General features: G+C 54.4%; 2 protein-coding genes and 1 long non-coding RNA gene across 10 annotated transcripts; 1 reads left to right on the forward strand and 2 right to left on the reverse strand.

Annotated features, from left to right (window-relative positions):
* Positions 1-2,788: 2,788 nt before the first annotated feature.
* On the reverse strand, positions 2,789-7,788 carry LOC308055651 (feather keratin Cos1-1/Cos1-3/Cos2-1-like). Of its 5 annotated transcripts, none has more exons than XM_080369847.1 (3): positions 7,594-7,788; positions 4,803-6,323; positions 2,789-3,569 (listed from the first exon to the last, which is right to left on the reverse strand). In XM_080369847.1, exons 2-3 carry the CDS (start codon positions 4,815-4,817, stop codon positions 3,234-3,236), a joined length of 351 nt encoding a protein of 116 aa, XP_080225973.1. In that variant the 5' UTR covers positions 4,818-6,323; positions 7,594-7,788; the 3' UTR covers positions 2,789-3,233. The 5 variants fall into 5 exon arrangements, 2 of the variants coding, with proteins under 2 accessions (XP_080225973.1, XP_080225972.1); XM_080369846.1 differs by having other exon boundaries at positions 3,947-6,323; XR_013924575.1 differs by lacking the exon at positions 2,789-3,569 and having other exon boundaries at positions 3,576-4,983; positions 5,683-6,323.
* On the forward strand, positions 7,193-15,775 carry LOC308055656. 4 transcript variants are annotated; one of them, XR_013924579.1, is made up of 4 exons: positions 7,193-7,310; positions 7,786-12,328; positions 13,116-13,703; positions 15,097-15,775. It is a non-coding gene; the product is annotated as an uncharacterized lncRNA (long non-coding RNA). The 4 variants fall into 4 exon arrangements; XR_013924580.1 differs by having other exon boundaries at positions 7,786-9,009; positions 9,101-12,328; positions 13,116-15,775; XR_013924578.1 differs by having other exon boundaries at positions 13,116-15,775.
* On the reverse strand, positions 12,321-13,349 carry LOC308055650 (feather keratin Cos1-2-like). Its single transcript, XM_080369845.1, has 2 exons — positions 13,217-13,349; positions 12,321-12,839 (listed from the first exon to the last, which is right to left on the reverse strand). Exons 1-2 carry the CDS (start codon positions 13,283-13,285, stop codon positions 12,504-12,506), a joined length of 405 nt encoding a protein of 134 aa, XP_080225971.1. The 5' UTR covers positions 13,286-13,349; the 3' UTR covers positions 12,321-12,503.
* Positions 15,776-16,330: the final 555 nt, after the last annotated feature.

A 16,330-nucleotide genomic window follows, 5' to 3' on the forward strand; every position in this document is an offset into this window, starting at 1 on the left:
CCCCAGTGCTCATTTGTGGTCATCTTCCCAGCCATCTGGGCTGCAGTGGTGGATTTCATTCTCTTCCTCCTCAAGCTTTCCATATGCTTTTTAAATATCTCAAAGGAGGAAAGCCCAGAAGCTCTCTGGGCAATGACAGTACTTGGTCACCTTCACCAGTTTAAAAAAGTTTCCTGATATTTAAGACTGAGCTTTCTGTGTTTCAGCCTGTGTCCATTGCCTGTGGTCCTGTCGCTGGGATTTTCTAAGACGAGACTGGCTATTTTCTTTGCACTATATATTGATTTTGCGTGGCAAGGTTTTGGTAATACAGGGGGCCACAGGGGTGGCTTCTGTGAGAAGCTGCTAGAAGTTTCCCCCATGTCCAACAGAGCCAATGCCAGCCGGCTCCAAGACGGATCCACCACTGACCACGCTGAGCCCATCAGCGATGGTGGTTGTGCCTCTGCGATAACTTATTTAAGAAGGGATAAAAAAACCTGCTCCTGTGGAACAGCCACCAGAGGACAGGAGTGAGAACATGTGAGAGAAAGAACCCTGCAGACACCAAGGTCAGTGAAGAAAAGGAAGGAGGAGGTGCTTCAGGTGCCAGATCAGAGATTCCCTGGCAGCCTGTGATGAAGACCATGGTGAGGCAGGCTGTCCCCCTCAGCCCATGTAGGTTAATGGTGGAGCAGATACCCACCCACAGCCCGTGGAGGACCCCACGCTGGAACAGGGGGATACCCGAAGGATGCTGTGTCCCCATGGAAAGCCCATGCTGGAGCAAGCCCCTGGTAGGACCTGTGACCCCGCAAAGAGAAGCCCACCCTGGAGTGGGTTTGCTGGCAGGACTTTGGTCCCTGCAAGGGACCCACACTGAAGCAGTCTGTTCCCAGAGGATGGAACCCCATGGAAGGGATTCAAGCTGGAACATTTAGTGAAGAACTTGTGTTGGAGAAGTTCATGGAGGAATGTCTCCCATGGGAGGGACTCCATGCTGTAGCAAGGGAAGGTCATGAGGAGGAAGGAGCAGCAGAGGCAATGTGTGATGAGCAGACCACAATCCTCGCTGCCCAGCACTCTGTGCTGCTCAAGGAGGTGAGGAGGTATAGAACATCGGGAGTGAAGTTGAGCTTGGGAAGAAGGGAAGGGTGGGGGGAAGGTGTTCTAAGATTTGGTATTATTTCTCATTATCCTACCCTGACTAGATTGGCAACAAATTAAATTAATTTCCCCAAGTCGAGTCTGTTTTGACTGTGGCAGTAATTGCTGAGTGATCTCCCTGTCCTTATCTTGATCCACAAGTCTTTCATTATATTTTCTCTCCTCCGTCCAGCTGAAGAGGGCTAGTGACAGAGTGGCTTGGTGGGCACCTGGCGTTCAGCCAGGGTCAATCCACCACACCCTCCCTTCAGGTATTTATATAAGTTGGTAAGATCCCCCCTGAGCCCTCTCTTTGGTGTTGAACAGTCCCAGCTCTCTCAGCCTTTCCTCACAGGAGAGATGCTCCAGTTCATTCATCATCCTTGTGCCCCTTCTTCGGATTCTTTCCAGTAGTTCCATAGCTCCCTTGTACTGGGGAGGATAGAACTGGAACCAGTACTCCAGGAGTGGCCTCATCAGCGCTGAGTAGAGGGGAACCATCATGTTCCTCAACTTTCTGGCAACACTCCTCCCAGGGCAGCCCAGAACACCACTGGCTTTCTTTGAGGCAAGGGGACATTGCTGGCCCATTGTCAAGTTGGGGCCCAGCAGGACAACCCAGGTCATTCTCTGCAAATCTGCTTTACAGCTGGACAGTGCTCAGTACATACTGGTGCATGGGGTTGCTCCTCCCCTGGTGCAGGACTTTGGCTCCTCTGAGCCCATTTTGCCAGCCTGTTGAGGTCCCTCTGAATAGCAGCAAGATCCTCTGCCCTGCATATGGGGCTTTTTGTAAAGCAGGGATAGACTATGTGAAAAAAATTTATCTGGTGCCTGGAAATTAGCTCAAGCAGCTACAGGTCCTGCCATTACCCAGAGAAACCATGAGGGCTGATGTGGTCCACTCTGTGGATGCTGAAATAGGGTACATTCTCCAGAAACCAGGTTTGATGGCCTATGAGATAGCTAGGGTCTATACAGCTCTGGAGTCCACCATGCACAAAAGACATGGTCCTGTTGGAGTGGGTGCGGAGGAGGCCACAAAAATGATCAGAAAGGTGGAACCTTTCCTATGAGGAAAGGCGGAGAGAGGTGGCATTGTTCAGCCTGGAGAAGAAAAGACTCTGGGGAGACCTTATTGTAGCCTTTCAGTACTTAAAGGGGGCTTGCAAGAAAGATGGGGACAAACTTTTCAGCAGGACATGTTGCAATAAGACAAGGGGTAACATTTTTAAGCTAGAAGAGGATAGATTCAGACTAGCTATCAGGAAGAGATTTTTTAAATGAGGCCAGTGAAACGCTGGCACAGGTTGCCCAGGAAGGTAGTGGATGCTTCATCCCTGGAAACATTCAAGGTCTGCTTGGACAGGGCACTGAGCAACCTCATCTATTGAAGATGCCCTTGCTCATTACAGGGGGGTTGGACTAGATGACCTTTAAAGGTCCTTTCCGACGCAAACTATTCTATGATTCCATGACTTGACGAATCCTATGCTTCAAGAGGCAGTGCCTGAAAGAGGACTCGTTGCATTCTGTTCCACCATCCAATGCCTCTAGGAGTGATGAAGGGTCCCCCTGTGCCCCCACCTGTTTCCCCTTCAAAGCAAAGTCCCTCCCTCAGCAGTCAATGTGCAGATGAAAGACAACCAAAAGGACACAGACACAGTTGCAGAAAACTTTTAATGAGTCTAAAGAGGGAAAGGAGATCTGTCCAAGTGGAGACCACCAGTGCAGGGAGGAGCAGAAGCAGCCAAGAATCTGTTTGCCTTTTCCTGCAGCAGAGTTCCCACAGCGTATCCGTTGGCCAGCATGGCAAAGGGAGACAAGCTGGCAGGTCGCTCCAGGCTGCTTCCTGGGGTCCTCACAGCAGGCTTTGAGGGCAGCACAAGACAAGAAAGAAGAGAGAGAAAAAGTCCAAGTGGAAGAGAGGAAAGGTAGACATTAGCCATGTTTTCAGAGAGCCCGGGGTGGCACATTTCAGGCTGCCCTTGCAGGACAAGCCTGAGATGATCAGCTGCTCTTAAAACAATGGCACAAATTTGATCCTTTGTCTGGCATCGTGTTTCTGGGTTCCTGGGAGTCCTTATCCAAGGCCATTGCCAGCACCTTTAGCAGGGGCGACATCTGCTGCCGCAGTAGCGGCTGGTGATGCAGGAGAGGTCAAAGCCCCCGGAGTTGATGGGCACTCCCTCACAGCTGAGGATGCTGCCAACGGCAGCGGAGGTGGAGGAGCCCACAACGGTGTTCTGCGGGAAGGAGCTGAGGATGGGGCCGGGCAGGGTCACCACCACTGGAGAAGGCTCGATGACAACGACAGAGTCCTGGCACTGCCTGCAACAGGGCTCGTTGCAGCTGTTGGCCAGCGGGGTCGGGCCGCAGGGCTGGCAGGGCTGGCAGGGCTGGCACGGGTTGCAGCAGGACATGGCTTGGGGCTGGAGGTGCACCTGGGAGAGAGGGCAGGGAGGAAGCAAAACATGGGGATGCATGAGGAGCAGCCTGTCACCAAACCACGGGGGAGCCAAAGAACATGCAGGGCCGGGAGGAGGAGGCTGTGCAGCGATGTATGAGGGTTCCTTGGCCTCATCCTGCCAGGGCCCAAAAAGAGCCACCAGGACCTATGTGGCTACTGCCTAACCCCTGTGACCAGAAGCCACTTCAGGACAGTCCTAGCCTCCCTCCATGCCTAACCTTCTCCCCACTTCCCTCCCCATGACAAGCAGCCCCTAGACCTGGCACAGAACAAAGTCGGCACCAGCTGAGAGGTCCGCTGAGGTGAGAGCTTTGAGAGACAGCAGAGAAGGAGAAGGGGCTTGAGACTCACCTGACTCCCAGGGAGAAGGAGGCAAGAGAAGTGGATGAGGGGGCGAGGAGCTGGGCTGGCTTTTATCATGGACCTTCAGTGCCCCGGGCTGCCAGAGGCATCCCTTGTGCAGGTGATTATTTTCTGACAAGCTCATCTTGAATGCAAAGCATCCCAGCTAATGCTGTGGGCCGTGTCCTGGCTTCCGGCATTGCTGCCTTTCCATTTCCTGGGCACATTCCCCAGTCAAGGCATCTTTGGCGTGACAGGATGAGAGACCCCAGCATTTCCCGTGCAAAACATGCCAGCGTGGGCAGGGGACTCATCTCACGTGCTGGAGGAGTCTGGTAAAGGTCAATGATGTCAGCCTGGGTCACTGCTTTGGGGCTTTTTGTGGCCCTGCTGGCAAGAAGTGTCTCAGTTCCTGTGTTTGACCATACCCCACCTAACACTGCTCCCAGGAAAATTCTGCTTGCCTGTTTTGCCTGCCCATGTTTTACACCAGGCAGGGGGACAGGGGAAGATGTTGTGCAGGCTGCTTTTCAGATCTCAGAAGAAAAGGCCAGATAGCAAATAACATAATAAAATGGCTGTTTTAGTAAGATAGAATAAAAAGACAAATAAAGCCAATGAGTAAACCTTTCGTCCCTTCAGATGCTGGGAACCCTGTGTTCATGCAGCATCACATGGACCCAGGTAGACTTTGCCAAGGCACACTGCGCAGATCCCTCCCATGGAGATCTTCAGATTCCTCCTCCCCCCCCCCCCCCCCCCCCCCGCATGCCGTGGTGTCTTTTATTTTACTTAACAAATAAAATAAAAAAATCCTGTATCTTCTCCTTACACACTGGAAGGTTATTTCTGCCATGACACTCACCAGGGTGCAGCACATGACAGCACTGGGCACTCCAGCAGATTCCCTTACAGCAGTTACTCATGCTGGTGTACAGGCTCCTCAAACCTTTAGTGCAAGGTCCAAAAGAGCAGATAGGTCTTTCCTAAGAACACTGACTCCTTGAATACTATGCTTTCTTCACAGCCTCTGATACAACTCCCCTCTGTGCAATACCATGATCACATGTAGGACCTTGTCCTTCCCTGCAATGCTCCCCCCGAATCCCCGCTGGTGTCCCCAGGGTGTCCCTAGTTGAGTGCAGTTGCTCATGTTTATGCATGTGTTCTTTTATGTGCACTGGTCTGCATGCTGGATTTGTGCAAGGGGCCCAGGGGATGGTGGTCAGCAACATAAAACCAAGCTGGAGGCCAGTGACTAGTGGTGTGTTCCATGGATCAGTACTGGGTCCTGCTGAACCTCTTTGTTAATGATCTGAATGATGGAACAGATTGTACCCTCAGCAGGTTTCTAGACAATACCAAACTGGGAGGAGTGGCTGATATACCAGTATAGAGGAATGAAGGCAGTGGGCTGATTACATTGATAACATGCAGCTGTGGCCTTGCCTCAAAGGCAGTGGGTTATTGTCATGGACGATGTGCAGCTGTAGCTCATCCTGCTAAGTGGTTAAATAGCCCTGAGGCGTGTGGGAGAGAGGCTGGTTGGAGGAGGAGCAGGGAGGAGCTGGATGTAGCCGAGCGAAGCAGCAGTGTGGCCTGGCCTCTGGAGGATGGAGACACAGCATGGACAGTAGCATCTGACCCATGGTAAAGCCTTGTTGCAGCTTGCTAGTTTTGCTCGTGCTGTGACAATTGGTGTCCCATGTGAGGAAAACCTGATTTGGACTCAAATTGCAACATACCAGAGGGTCTGGCCACCATCCAGGGGGACCTCACCGGGTTGGAGAAATAGGCTGATTGGAACCTCATGGAGTTCAAGAAGGAAAAGTGAAAAATTCCTGCCTCTGGGAAATAATAACTCCATGTACCAGGGCAGCCTGGGGTCACCCAGCTAGAAAGCAGCTTTGCAGAAAAAAAAAAACTAATGGTCTGGTAGACACCATGTTGGCCATGAGCCAGCAATGTGCCCCTGCATCAAGACGTCCAATGGTATCCTCGGCTGCCTTAGACAAAGTATTGCCAAGAGGTCAAGAGAGGTGATTGCTCCCCTGGACTCAGCACTGATGGGCCACAGCTGGATTTGGCATCCTCTCCCATACCTACTTTATGACCAAAGTGGTGACAAAAGGTTTCAATAAGAGGATGGTAGGGTGAGTGGAACATTGGCTGGACTACCAGGCTCAAAGAGTTGTGAGCAGTGGTGCAAAGCCCAGTAGGCAGACAATAGTGGGGTCTCTCAGGGATCAGCAGTAGGATGAATGAATTTCCATGAATACCAGAAGTAGGAAGGATACTTTCCACAAGTTTGAGGATGATGTTCAACTACAGGGAACAGATGGTACATCTGTAGAGCCAAATTGTTCCCAGCAGCAGCAGGAACTACCTGTTCAAAGGAAACAGAGAAGACTGACTAGCCGTGGAAGTGCTCTGCAACAGGCGGAGTGGCAATGAACAGCTGCTGGAACACGGGGAGTTCTACTTCAGCCACAGGCTAAAAGAAAATCTGAGAACTGGCATGGCTGTCCCTGGCAGCTTCTGCAATCTCCATCAGAGCAGCCTGATCTAAGGGGAACTGTTCCAAGCAGGGGCTGATCTCGATGACCTTGGGAGCCCATTCTGCCCAGCACTGCTGCTCACCCCGACCCCTGCACGGGCACCTTGTCCCCACACCGCCTTTGCCTCTGCACAGCTCTTGGGGCTGGGGTGCAGGGAGGCTGCGGGGCTCCTCGCTGCCGCCCGCAGGGATCCGAGGCCGCCGGTTCCAGCCCCTGAGCTGGGAGACAGCGCTGGGAAGCTGCTCCATCCCCTGGATCAAGGCTCTGCTGCTGGCGCTGCGCAGGCGGCTTCTGGCTCAGCCCCGGGAGGAGCTGGCGGGGGGGGGGGGAGGCGGGGGGAGCGGCGAGCCGGGGGGGGGGAGGCGGGGGGAGCGGCGAGCCGGGGGGGGGGGAGGCGGGGGGGAGCGGCGAGCCGGGGGGGGGGGAGGCGGGGGGGAGCGGCGAGCCGGGGGGGGGGGAGGCGGGGGGGAGCGGCGAGCCGGGGGGGGGGGAGGCGGGGGGGAGCGGCGAGCCGGGGGGGCGGGAGGCGGGGGGGAGCGGCGAGCCGGGGGGGCGGGAGGCGGGGGGGAGGCGGGGGGAGCGGCGAGCCGGGGGGGGGGGAGGCGGGGGGGAGCGGCGAGCCGGGGGGGCGGGAGGCGGGGGGGAGGCGGGGGGAGCGGCGAGCCGGGGGGGGGGAGGCGGGGGGAGCGGCGAGCCGAGGGGGGGAGGCGGCCGGAGCGGGGCGGCCGGAGCGGGGAGCCGTGGCCGGCGGCGGAGCGGCGGGATGCGGCGGGGCCGGGGCTGGCGGCTGACGGCGCTGGCCGCCGTGCTCCTGGGTGCGCGGGTCTGGCGGGGGTCGGGGCTGAGCGGGGGTGGCCCCCGCAGGTCCCTGGAGGCTGCTGTCCGCTCTGGCTTCTTCCCGGAGCGCTGCCCCCCCGAGCCGCCCTCCCGTCCATCCCTCCCTCTGCTACCGTCCCGCGTTCCCGCAGGAAACATGGCGCTGGCCGCTGCGCAGCCCCCGCTGCCTCCGTCCCCCCGTGTCTCCCCGTGCAGCGCCTGCAGTCGCTGCTTCCCCTCTGCCTTCCTCCCCCTCGTCCCGCTGGTCTCCCCACTGACCACCTTCCACCCGCCGCCCGCGCACTCCTCTCTCCACCGACTGTTAACGGACGCTTCTGCCAATGCACATGCAGACACCCTCTGGAAACCTCTCCTCTCCGGGTGCTCCTGACTGGGTTTTGTTCTGGGAAACAGCGGGCAGGGCTGGGCACAAAGCCGGTTTTGAGGATTCTCCCTTCTTTTTCTCCTCGGCAGTGGCCGCGGCCAGAGCCCAGGTGCACCAGAAGCCATCGGCGGAGACCATCGAGGGGACCAGCATCAGCCTCAGCTGCTCACACCGCAGTATAAAATCTTATGACTTCATCTACTGGTACCACCAGCTCCCGGGCCAAAGCCCCACGTACATCACGAGCGGTAGCGAAGGGACCTCACTGGTGCAGGACCCTCCGGGGCGGCTCTCGGTGGCGGCAGACCGGCGGTCCAGCTCCCTGTGGCTGGCCCGGCCCCAGCTCCGGGACGCGGCGGTGTACTACTGCGCCGTGGGAGAGACACGGGGAGCGCGGCCGGGGCTGCGGCCGGGCACGAACCGCCGGGGGGGCGGACCGGGCGGCTGGGGCGGGGACGGGGGGGCAGGTCCAGCCGGGCCCGCCAGGGGGCGCTGCCGCTCCGCCTGCCACCGGCCCCGGCCCCTCTGGCAGCGCGTGCACAGCCGGCCGTGCAGCCTCAGAGGATGCCCAAGCGCCTCCTGCCTTGGAGGGCTGTGAGAAGCCCAGCTGCGCCCTGGCTGCCGCGCTGACAGCCTTCCCCTTGGCCCTTGCAAACCTGCACACTGGAAGGGTCACAGTTCGGTGCCTTTCCTTGCTCTGAGCACTTCTAACAATTTCTTCTCCTTCTGGCAGTGTGTGCACACCTGACTCGGAAGAATCTCTTCTTCATCCCCTCCCATCAGGTATCTGCACTCATAGCCAAGGTCCTCCCGAGCCTTCTCTTCCCCGGGATGAACACTGCCATCCCCTCAGCCAGTCCCCATAGGAAAGATGCGCCGTTTTCCTGGGCTTGCTCCAATAGATTGTGCTGGGGAGCCCAGAACTGGGCCCAGCACTCCAGAGGTGGCCTCACCAGCACTGACTAAAGAGGAAGGATCAGGTCCCTTTTCCTGCTGGCAACTCACGTCCTACTGCAGCCCAGGATGCTGTTGGCCTTCCTTGACACAAGGGTGCATTGCCAGATCAGACTCAGGAACACCCCTGAGATGCTGAAGCAGAGGGCGACACGGCAGTGAGTATTCAGGAGAAGTATCCCAGATGCTTGTCCAACTCTTACTCTTTCTTCAGCGTCCACCAATGACCAGTGTTAGAGGAGGGGGCTCTTGGTAGGAGACGTGACTGCTTCTGTGGCTTTCCCTCCTGGCCAAAGAAGCCAAAGGAGCAAAAATGTCTTCCTAGCTCTGCATCTGGGGATTAGCAAAAGCCTCCACAGGTGAGCAAGACCCATCAGCCAGACACTGGACAAGATTCTCTGTTGAACCCCTTGAGCTATTCCCCATGCTTTTCACATATCCCTTCTCCAGCTCTGGGGACTCACCAGTGCCTGGCTGAGAGGAGTCCCCACGTCCCTGATACCCTGTGAGTTCTCTGCCTGATAGAAAGATGCTGGTGGCTACAGTTCTGGGATTGAAAAGCAAATTGCTGGCCCTGGAGAGGGGAGGCTGTGGGGGAAGCTGACAAATGCAGCCGTGGTGGCAGGCCAATGTGGTCTAACTACTGGAGTGATGTCACCTCAGTAGGCCATGACACAGAGGCTGTTGGCAGCAAGGCCTTCTGAGGTGACAAAGACATTTTCAGGTCTTTTGGAAGAGAGAGAGTGGGGAATATGTCCAAAGGTGACATGGGCCAGAGGGAAAGAGGAGACAAAGGGAGTGAGGCATCTGGAGAAAAGTGTCTCTGTGAGGTACAAGGAAGATGGATGAGAAGCCCATTCCCACCTGGATGGGTAAGAAAGGTATCATTCAGATCCCACCTGGAGGTAGAATTCGTGCTGAACTGCATGTACATAAAGACATCAGAGAGGTCTTGTAGGAAATATAGTACATCTGGAAGAGCAAAGAATAAATATTTTGGAATATGGAAACATGAACTGGCTCTTTCCAGAATTACATTTCACATGTCCTGAGTGTGGTTTTACAACCACATTGCATCAAAACTGCTCATTTGCCTATCTTTCCCTTTTCCTTCATGTTTGTAATATCTCGGGTGTCCTGGAACGTGAATGTCATGGCTTAGCACTGCTGCAGGTGTTGCAGGGAGACACTCCACACACTGAGCTCAACATGGGGTTTGCCCCCAGAGCCCATACCCAAAAGACTCACTTTCTCTGGGGACGGGAGCCTTTCAGCATCTTCGGGGACTTGCACACCTCAGCAAGTTCATCAGAGGCCACTGTAAGGGCCTGTTAGTCTAATCTCAGTGCCTGGGAAAGTTATGGAGATCGTACAGGCTGCTGCTGAAAGGTATTTAGAGACCAACGCAATCACCAGGCACAGCCAACATGGCTCCATAAAGGGAAAGTCCTGCCTAACTAATTTGATATCCTTCTGTGATAAGGTCACCTACCTAGTGGATGAAGGGAAGGTGATGGCTGCAGTTTTTCTGGCTTTTAGTAAGGCTTTTAATACTGCTCTCACAGCATCCTGGTGGACAAGTTGACCGACAGGGAGATGAGCAGGTGTGTGGTGCACCGGGTGAAGAACTGGCTGAACGGCAGGGCTTGACGGGTTGTAGTGAACGGGGCTACATCTGGCTGGCAACTGGCCGCCAGCGGTGTTCCTCAGGGCTCACATTCCAGGGCCAATCCTGTTTAGTATTTGTATTGATGATCTGGATAGAGGACTTGAATGCATCATTAGCCAGTTTGCTGATGATACCGGACTGGGAGCTGCTGTTGAGCATCTCGAGAGACAAGAGGCCTTGCAGGGGGCTCTGGATAAATTGGAGCACTGGACAGTTAGTAATGGTAAGAAATTTAACAAGTTCAAATGCTGCACTCTGCACCTGGGATGGAGTAACACCAGACACAGGTATAAATTGGGAGAGGAGTGTCTAGAGAGCAGTCACACAGAAAGGATGTTGATTATTTGAATGCCCCCAGAGGAAGGCAGCAAGGCTGGTTAAAAGGCAGTAAGGTATGCCCTGTGAGGAGTGGGTGAGCACTTTGGGTTTGTCTGGTTTGGAGAAAAGGAGGCTGAGGGGCAACCTCATTGCTCTCTACGGCTCCCTGAGGAGGAGGAGTAGAGAGGGAGGTGCTGAGCTCTTCTCCTGGGTTCCAGGGAGAGGGCACATGGCAATGGTTCAGAGCTGCAACAGGGGAAGTTCAGATGACATTCAGAAGCATTTCTTTGCAGAGTGGTCAAACACTGGAACAGGCTTCCTGGAGAGGCAGTCGATGCCCTGTGCCTGCCAGTGGTTACGAGGCTTTTGGACAATGCCCTTAGCACCATGCTTCAATTTTTGTTCAGCCCTGCAGTGGTCAGGCAGTTGGGCTAGGCGGTCACTGCAGGTCCCTTCCAGCTGTAACGTTCTGTTCTGTTCTACTGCATTCTATTCTATTCTATCCCTCACCTAGCCCAGAGGTTGTCCTTACCTTAGTACTAGGGGGAGACACTGCCTGCTTCCCCATGGCACCTGGGGTCTGGGGCTCTTCAAGCTGCTGAATCCCAGACAAAATCTCCCTTTCACCTGCTTTACGCTGCACAGCTGGCTCACTTGCAACTGCTCACCAACTGACAAATGCCAACTGCTTGCTGTCTGTTATGCCTGAGAGTATTTTGTGGTGTTACAGTTCCTGGCAACTGCTGTACCAGGAAATACCCTTTTATGAAATCTGTGGAGAACTTCAGTTTTGCTCTTCTGCTCATTACAGGCCTTTTGGTAAAGCAGTGATGAACTGTATGAGAAAAAATTATCTGGCGCCTGTGACTTAGCTCGGACAAGTATGGGTGCTGCCCTTACCTGGTGCAGTCTACTCTTCGGATGCTGGAATGAGGGGCATTCTCTAGAAACCCAGTCTGGTGGCCTATGAGAAAGCTAAGAGGTACATGGCCACTCTTCAAAAGTACTTGGCACAGCAGAAGCAGAGCAACCAGAAAAGTGGAAAAGTAACTCCTGCTTTCCCAGAAGAAAACAAGACAGAGGTGTAAAAGCCCCTGGAGACTCTTCAGGACTCCAGCCATGTTGTTCAGAAAGGGCCTGATAATGTGCATCCATGGTATTGGAGAAATATGGAAGTGTTTCGAGGTAAACTAGGGCAGCACAAACATATTTTTTCTTGGGAAAAACATCCCCAAGGCTATTTACCCATTCCCAGTTTCTGCCACCCTTTGACAACTTCTTCTTCTGAGCCTCCTTGCCCAGCACAGCTCCCCCCAAAGAAGCAGACCACTCTTGCTTGTAACTAGGGTTACATCCTAGAGTAACTACGATGAAAGGTCCCCCTGTGCCCCTACCTAATTCCCTTCGCATGCAATGGCTTTCTTCACCAGTCAACGTGCAGATGAAAGACCACCTAAAGGGCACAGACACAGTTGCAGGAATTTTTTAATGAGTTTAAAGAAGGAAATGAGGTCACTCCAAGTGGAGGTCCTCAGTGTGAGGAGGAACAGGAACAGCCAAGAATCTGTTTCACTTTTCCTATCAACCTGCCCCACAAGAGGAGACAGGCTGGCAGGTCATTCCAGGTTGCTTTCTCAGGGCACAAGACAAGAAAGAAGAGAGAGAAGAAGTCCAAGTGGAAGAGAGGAAAGGTAGACGTTGGCCATGTTTTCAGAGAGCCTGGGGTGGCACATTTCAGGCTGCCCTTGCAGGACAAGCCTGAGATGATCAGCTGCTCTTAAAACAATGGCACAAAGTTTGATCCTTTGTCCAGCGTCGTGTTTCTGGGTTCCTGGGAGTCCTTATCCAAGGCCGTTGCCAGCACCTTTAGCAGGGGCGACATCTGCTGCCGCAGTAGCGGCTGGTGATGCAGGAGAGGTCAAAGCCCCCGGAGTTGATGGGCACTCCCTCACAGCTGAGGATGCTGCCAACGGCAGCGGAGGTGGAGGAGCCCACGGCGGTGTTCTGCGGGAAGGAGCTGAGGATGGGGCCGGGCAGGGTCACCACCACTGGAGAAGGCTGAATGACGATGGTGGAGCTCTGGCACTGCCTGACACAGGGCTCGTTGCAGCTGCTGGCCAGCGGGGTCGGGCCGCAGGGCTGGCAGGGCTGGCAGGGCTGGCACTGGTCACAGCAGGACATGGCTTGGGGCTGGAGGTGCACCTGGGAGAGAGGGCAGGGAGGAAGCAAAACATGGGGATGCATGAGGAGCAGCCTGTCGCCAAACCACGGGGGAGCCAAAGAACATGCAGGGCCGGGAGGAGGAGGCTGTGCAGCGATGTATGAGGGTTCCTTGGCCTCACCCTGCCAGGGCCCAAAAAGAGCCACCAGGACCTATGTGGCTACTGCCTAACCCCTGTGACCAGAAGCCACTTCAGGACAGTCCTAGCCTCCCTCCATGCCTAACCTTCTCCCCACTTCCCTCCCCATGACACGCAGCCCCTAGACCTGGCACAGAACAAAGTCGGCACCAGCTGAGAGGTCCACTGAGGTGAGAGCTTTGAGAGACAGCAGAGAAGGAGAAGGGGCTTGAGACTCACCTGACTCCCAGGGAGAAGGAGGCAAGAGAAGTGGATGAGGGGGCGAGGAGCTGGGCTGGCTTTTATCATGGACCTTCAGTGCCCCGGGCTGCCAGAGGCATCCCTTGTGCAGGTGATTATTTTCTGACAAGCTCATCTTGAATGCAAAGCATCCCAGCTAATGCTGTGGGCCGTGTCCTGGCTTCCGGCATTGCTGCCTTTCCATTTCCTGGGCACATTCCCCAGTCAAGGCATCTTTGGCGTGACAGGATGAGAGACCCCAGCATTTCCCGTGCAAAACATGCCAGCGTGGGCAGGGGACTCATCTCACGTGCTGGAGGAGTGTGGTAAGGGACACCCAAGAAAGACTAAACAGCTCTCTTAGGCAACGCACAGAGCTTGGAACGCATCCTAGGGTGTTCAAGGAACCAACTGGACAGGCCCTACTCATTTCCTGGAAGGACGATGGAGCAAATACTCTCAGAAGCCATTCCTAAACTGATGAAAGGTAAGAATGTGACTGGGAACAGCTCACATGGGTTTACTGAGGGCAAAGCATGCTCACCAACCCCATTGCTTTCTGTGAGAAGGTGTCTGGCACTGTGGGGAAGGAGAGGGGCACTGGCTGGGGTCCACCTTGACTTTAGCAAGACCTTTGGCATACCCTCATAGGTGCACACACAAAGAACCATGTACACACAGAGGTACTCACATTCCAAGGCAGGCACACACACAAATATGTGTGCTGGTGGCAATTTTTTATTGTACCCCTTGAGGCTAATTAGATGCATGCTTTTCCTACATATATGTAGACCAGTCACACACATTCGTGCTGTCTTGCGTGAAGGCATGTGTAAATGCTAAAACACATACACGCCTGTGGATACAGTTGCCTACACACACGCACAGACAACGTTTGTGCACACCCACGTTTGCATGTGTATTACCACAAGCACGCACATATACATGCGAACACACCCAGGAACACAGCCAAAAGAATTTGTACATGAGCATGATGGTGTTTACACACCACTGAGACCCAGGACTCCCAACACCAGCTCTCAGCCCCTCCAGACCACTCTAGGCAAGTCCTTCAGACCCTACAGCAAGGAATCAGTCAATGGCCAGCTCCCTCAGCTTTAGTGAGGTCAAAGGTTTGGCAGGGGTTTACTCAGCTGTTTTCACATAGGGCAAACAACAGCAGAGTGGAGGTTTTCATGGCCCTTCCAGACATTCAGCCTCTCCATGTCTCAAGTCTATGTGTGAAGGATAATATAAAAGCTGGAGAACAGCCCCATTGCTGCAGCCCCCCAGAGAATTCCCATATTACAAGGGAATTCTTATTGCAAGAAAAAATATCCCTCAGTGTCAGAAGCTCCCAACTGACCTTGGTGATCTCCTCAAGGGACTGGGACCAGCCCCTGCCCTTGCAAAGGGAGCGGTGCCACAGTGAACGCTCATGTGGCAGTGGAATAGTGTATGTCTGGGACAAGCCAGACTCCCCTTGGGCTACAGACACAGACTGGGCCATCAGAAGTGAGGCAGCAGTGAACCCGTCTCGAGACTCACTTCAAGGTAGACACCCTCTCTTCTAAAGGCAAAGAAATGCAGGAGCAACACTAATTTACAGAGCAGCTGACAAAATGCTTTGGCTACCCTGTGAATGTACGTGCATTCTTTTTATTTTTTTGCCCGGTTTTAATTGATGGGCTGGCTTTTTTTCTTCTGGTGTTCTGCCTGCAGGTGCGGGTGGTGTAATTGCCTGTAGCAAGCGGGAGCTGCAGCCTCGGCTGTTCGCCGTGAGCTGCCTGGCTCTATCCTGCAGCCAAGCTGCCCAGGCGCAAAAGAGTTTTTGCATGTAATAATGCAAGGGTAATGACAGCGTATTGGTTTCACCTCAGGTTTTGGTAGTGGGGGGGCTGCAGGGATGGCTTTTGTGACAAGATGCCAGGGGCTGCCCCCACATCAGACAAAGCCTGCAGCAGTCGGCTCCAAGATGGTCCTGCTGCTGGCCAAAGCTTGTCACCCTGCAAACCATGGAGGACCTCATGCTGCAGCAGATCGAGAAACCTGGATGGAAGCTGCAGCCTGTGGAGAAGCCAAGAGGGAGCAGATTCCTGACAGAAACTGTGGGCCATGGAGAGGAGCCCATGAAGGAGAAGGTTTTGTAGTAGGACCTCTGGTGCCAGGGGGGACCCACACTGGAACAGTCTGTTCTTCAAGGGCTACAGCCCATGGAAAGAAGCCATGCTAGAGCAGTTCATGAAGAATGGCAGCCCATGGGAAGGACCCATTTGGAGAAGGCTGTCGAGGACTGTCTCCCACGGAAGGGACCCTACCCTGGGGCAAGGGAAGAGCATGGGGATGAAGAAGTGGAAGAGATAAAGCATTTTGAACTGACTGCAAGCCCCCTTCCCCTTTGCCCTGCGCTGTTTGGGGGGAAAATGTAGAAGAGTTAGGAATAAAATTGAGCCTGAGAAGAAGGGAAGGGGGGGGGGGGGGTGAAGTAATTTTAGTTTTGTTTTTCACTATCCTACTCTCTTACAGATCACTGGCAAAAAATAAATTTCCCAAAGTTGAGTCTCTTTTGCCCATGACAGTAATTGGTAAGCAACCTTCCTGTCCTTATCTTGACCCACGAGCTTTTCACCATATTTTTCTCCCCCTGTCCTGTTGATGGAGGAGCATTGATAGAACAGCTTAGTGGACACCTGGCTCTTGAACCTGCTCAGAGCAGCTTTCATATCCTCATTTCTTAGGGTGTAAATCGAGGGGCTGAGCAGGGGAGTAAGAACCATGTAAAGAACAGCCGCTGCTCTGCCTAGTGACCCTTTCTAGTGGGCTCCCACGACAGTGAAGACATATGGGGCACAGAGCCAGGCCACAGCAGTGCAATGGGAAGCACAGCTCAAGACAGCTCAGTGCCTGTCTTCTGCATGGGGGAGCTGCAGCATGATTTAAATCTCCATTGAAAAGGACAGCCAGCCTCTGGCAGCAGCGCCCTTAGTTTGAAGTGTAAAACCTGCACGGATCCTTTGTCCCTTTCCTACCTTTCCAAGATCAGCTTTGTTGGGCAGGCAAACCAGGGGTCGTGCCAAGAGCCAGTAGCAGTGGTCTGGCAGTGCTTTGGCAAAA

The sequence above is a fragment of the Falco punctatus genome, assembly GCF_963210335.1.
Source record: "Falco punctatus genome assembly, chromosome: 19".
In the NCBI taxonomy this organism is placed as follows: Eukaryota; Metazoa; Chordata; class Aves; order Falconiformes; family Falconidae; genus Falco; species Falco punctatus.

Bases quoted from the DNA above. Each gene is read 5' to 3' on its own strand.
- LOC308055650 (XM_080369845.1), bottom strand. From the start codon at position 13,285: ATGATAAAAGCCAGCCCAGCTCCTCGCCCCCTCATCCACTTCTCTTGC. The intron at 12,840-13,216 runs GTGAGTCTCAAG...CCTCTCTCCCAG, and splicing joins TCCTTCTCCCTGGGAGTCAG to GTGCACCTCCAGCCCCAAGC.
- LOC308055651 (XM_080369846.1), bottom strand. From the start codon at position 4,015: ATGATAAAAGCCAGCCCAGCTCCTCGCCCCCTCATCCACTTCTCTTGC. The intron at 3,570-3,946 runs GTGAGTCTCAAG...CCTCTCTCCCAG, and splicing joins TCCTTCTCCCTGGGAGTCAG to GTGCACCTCCAGCCCCAAGC.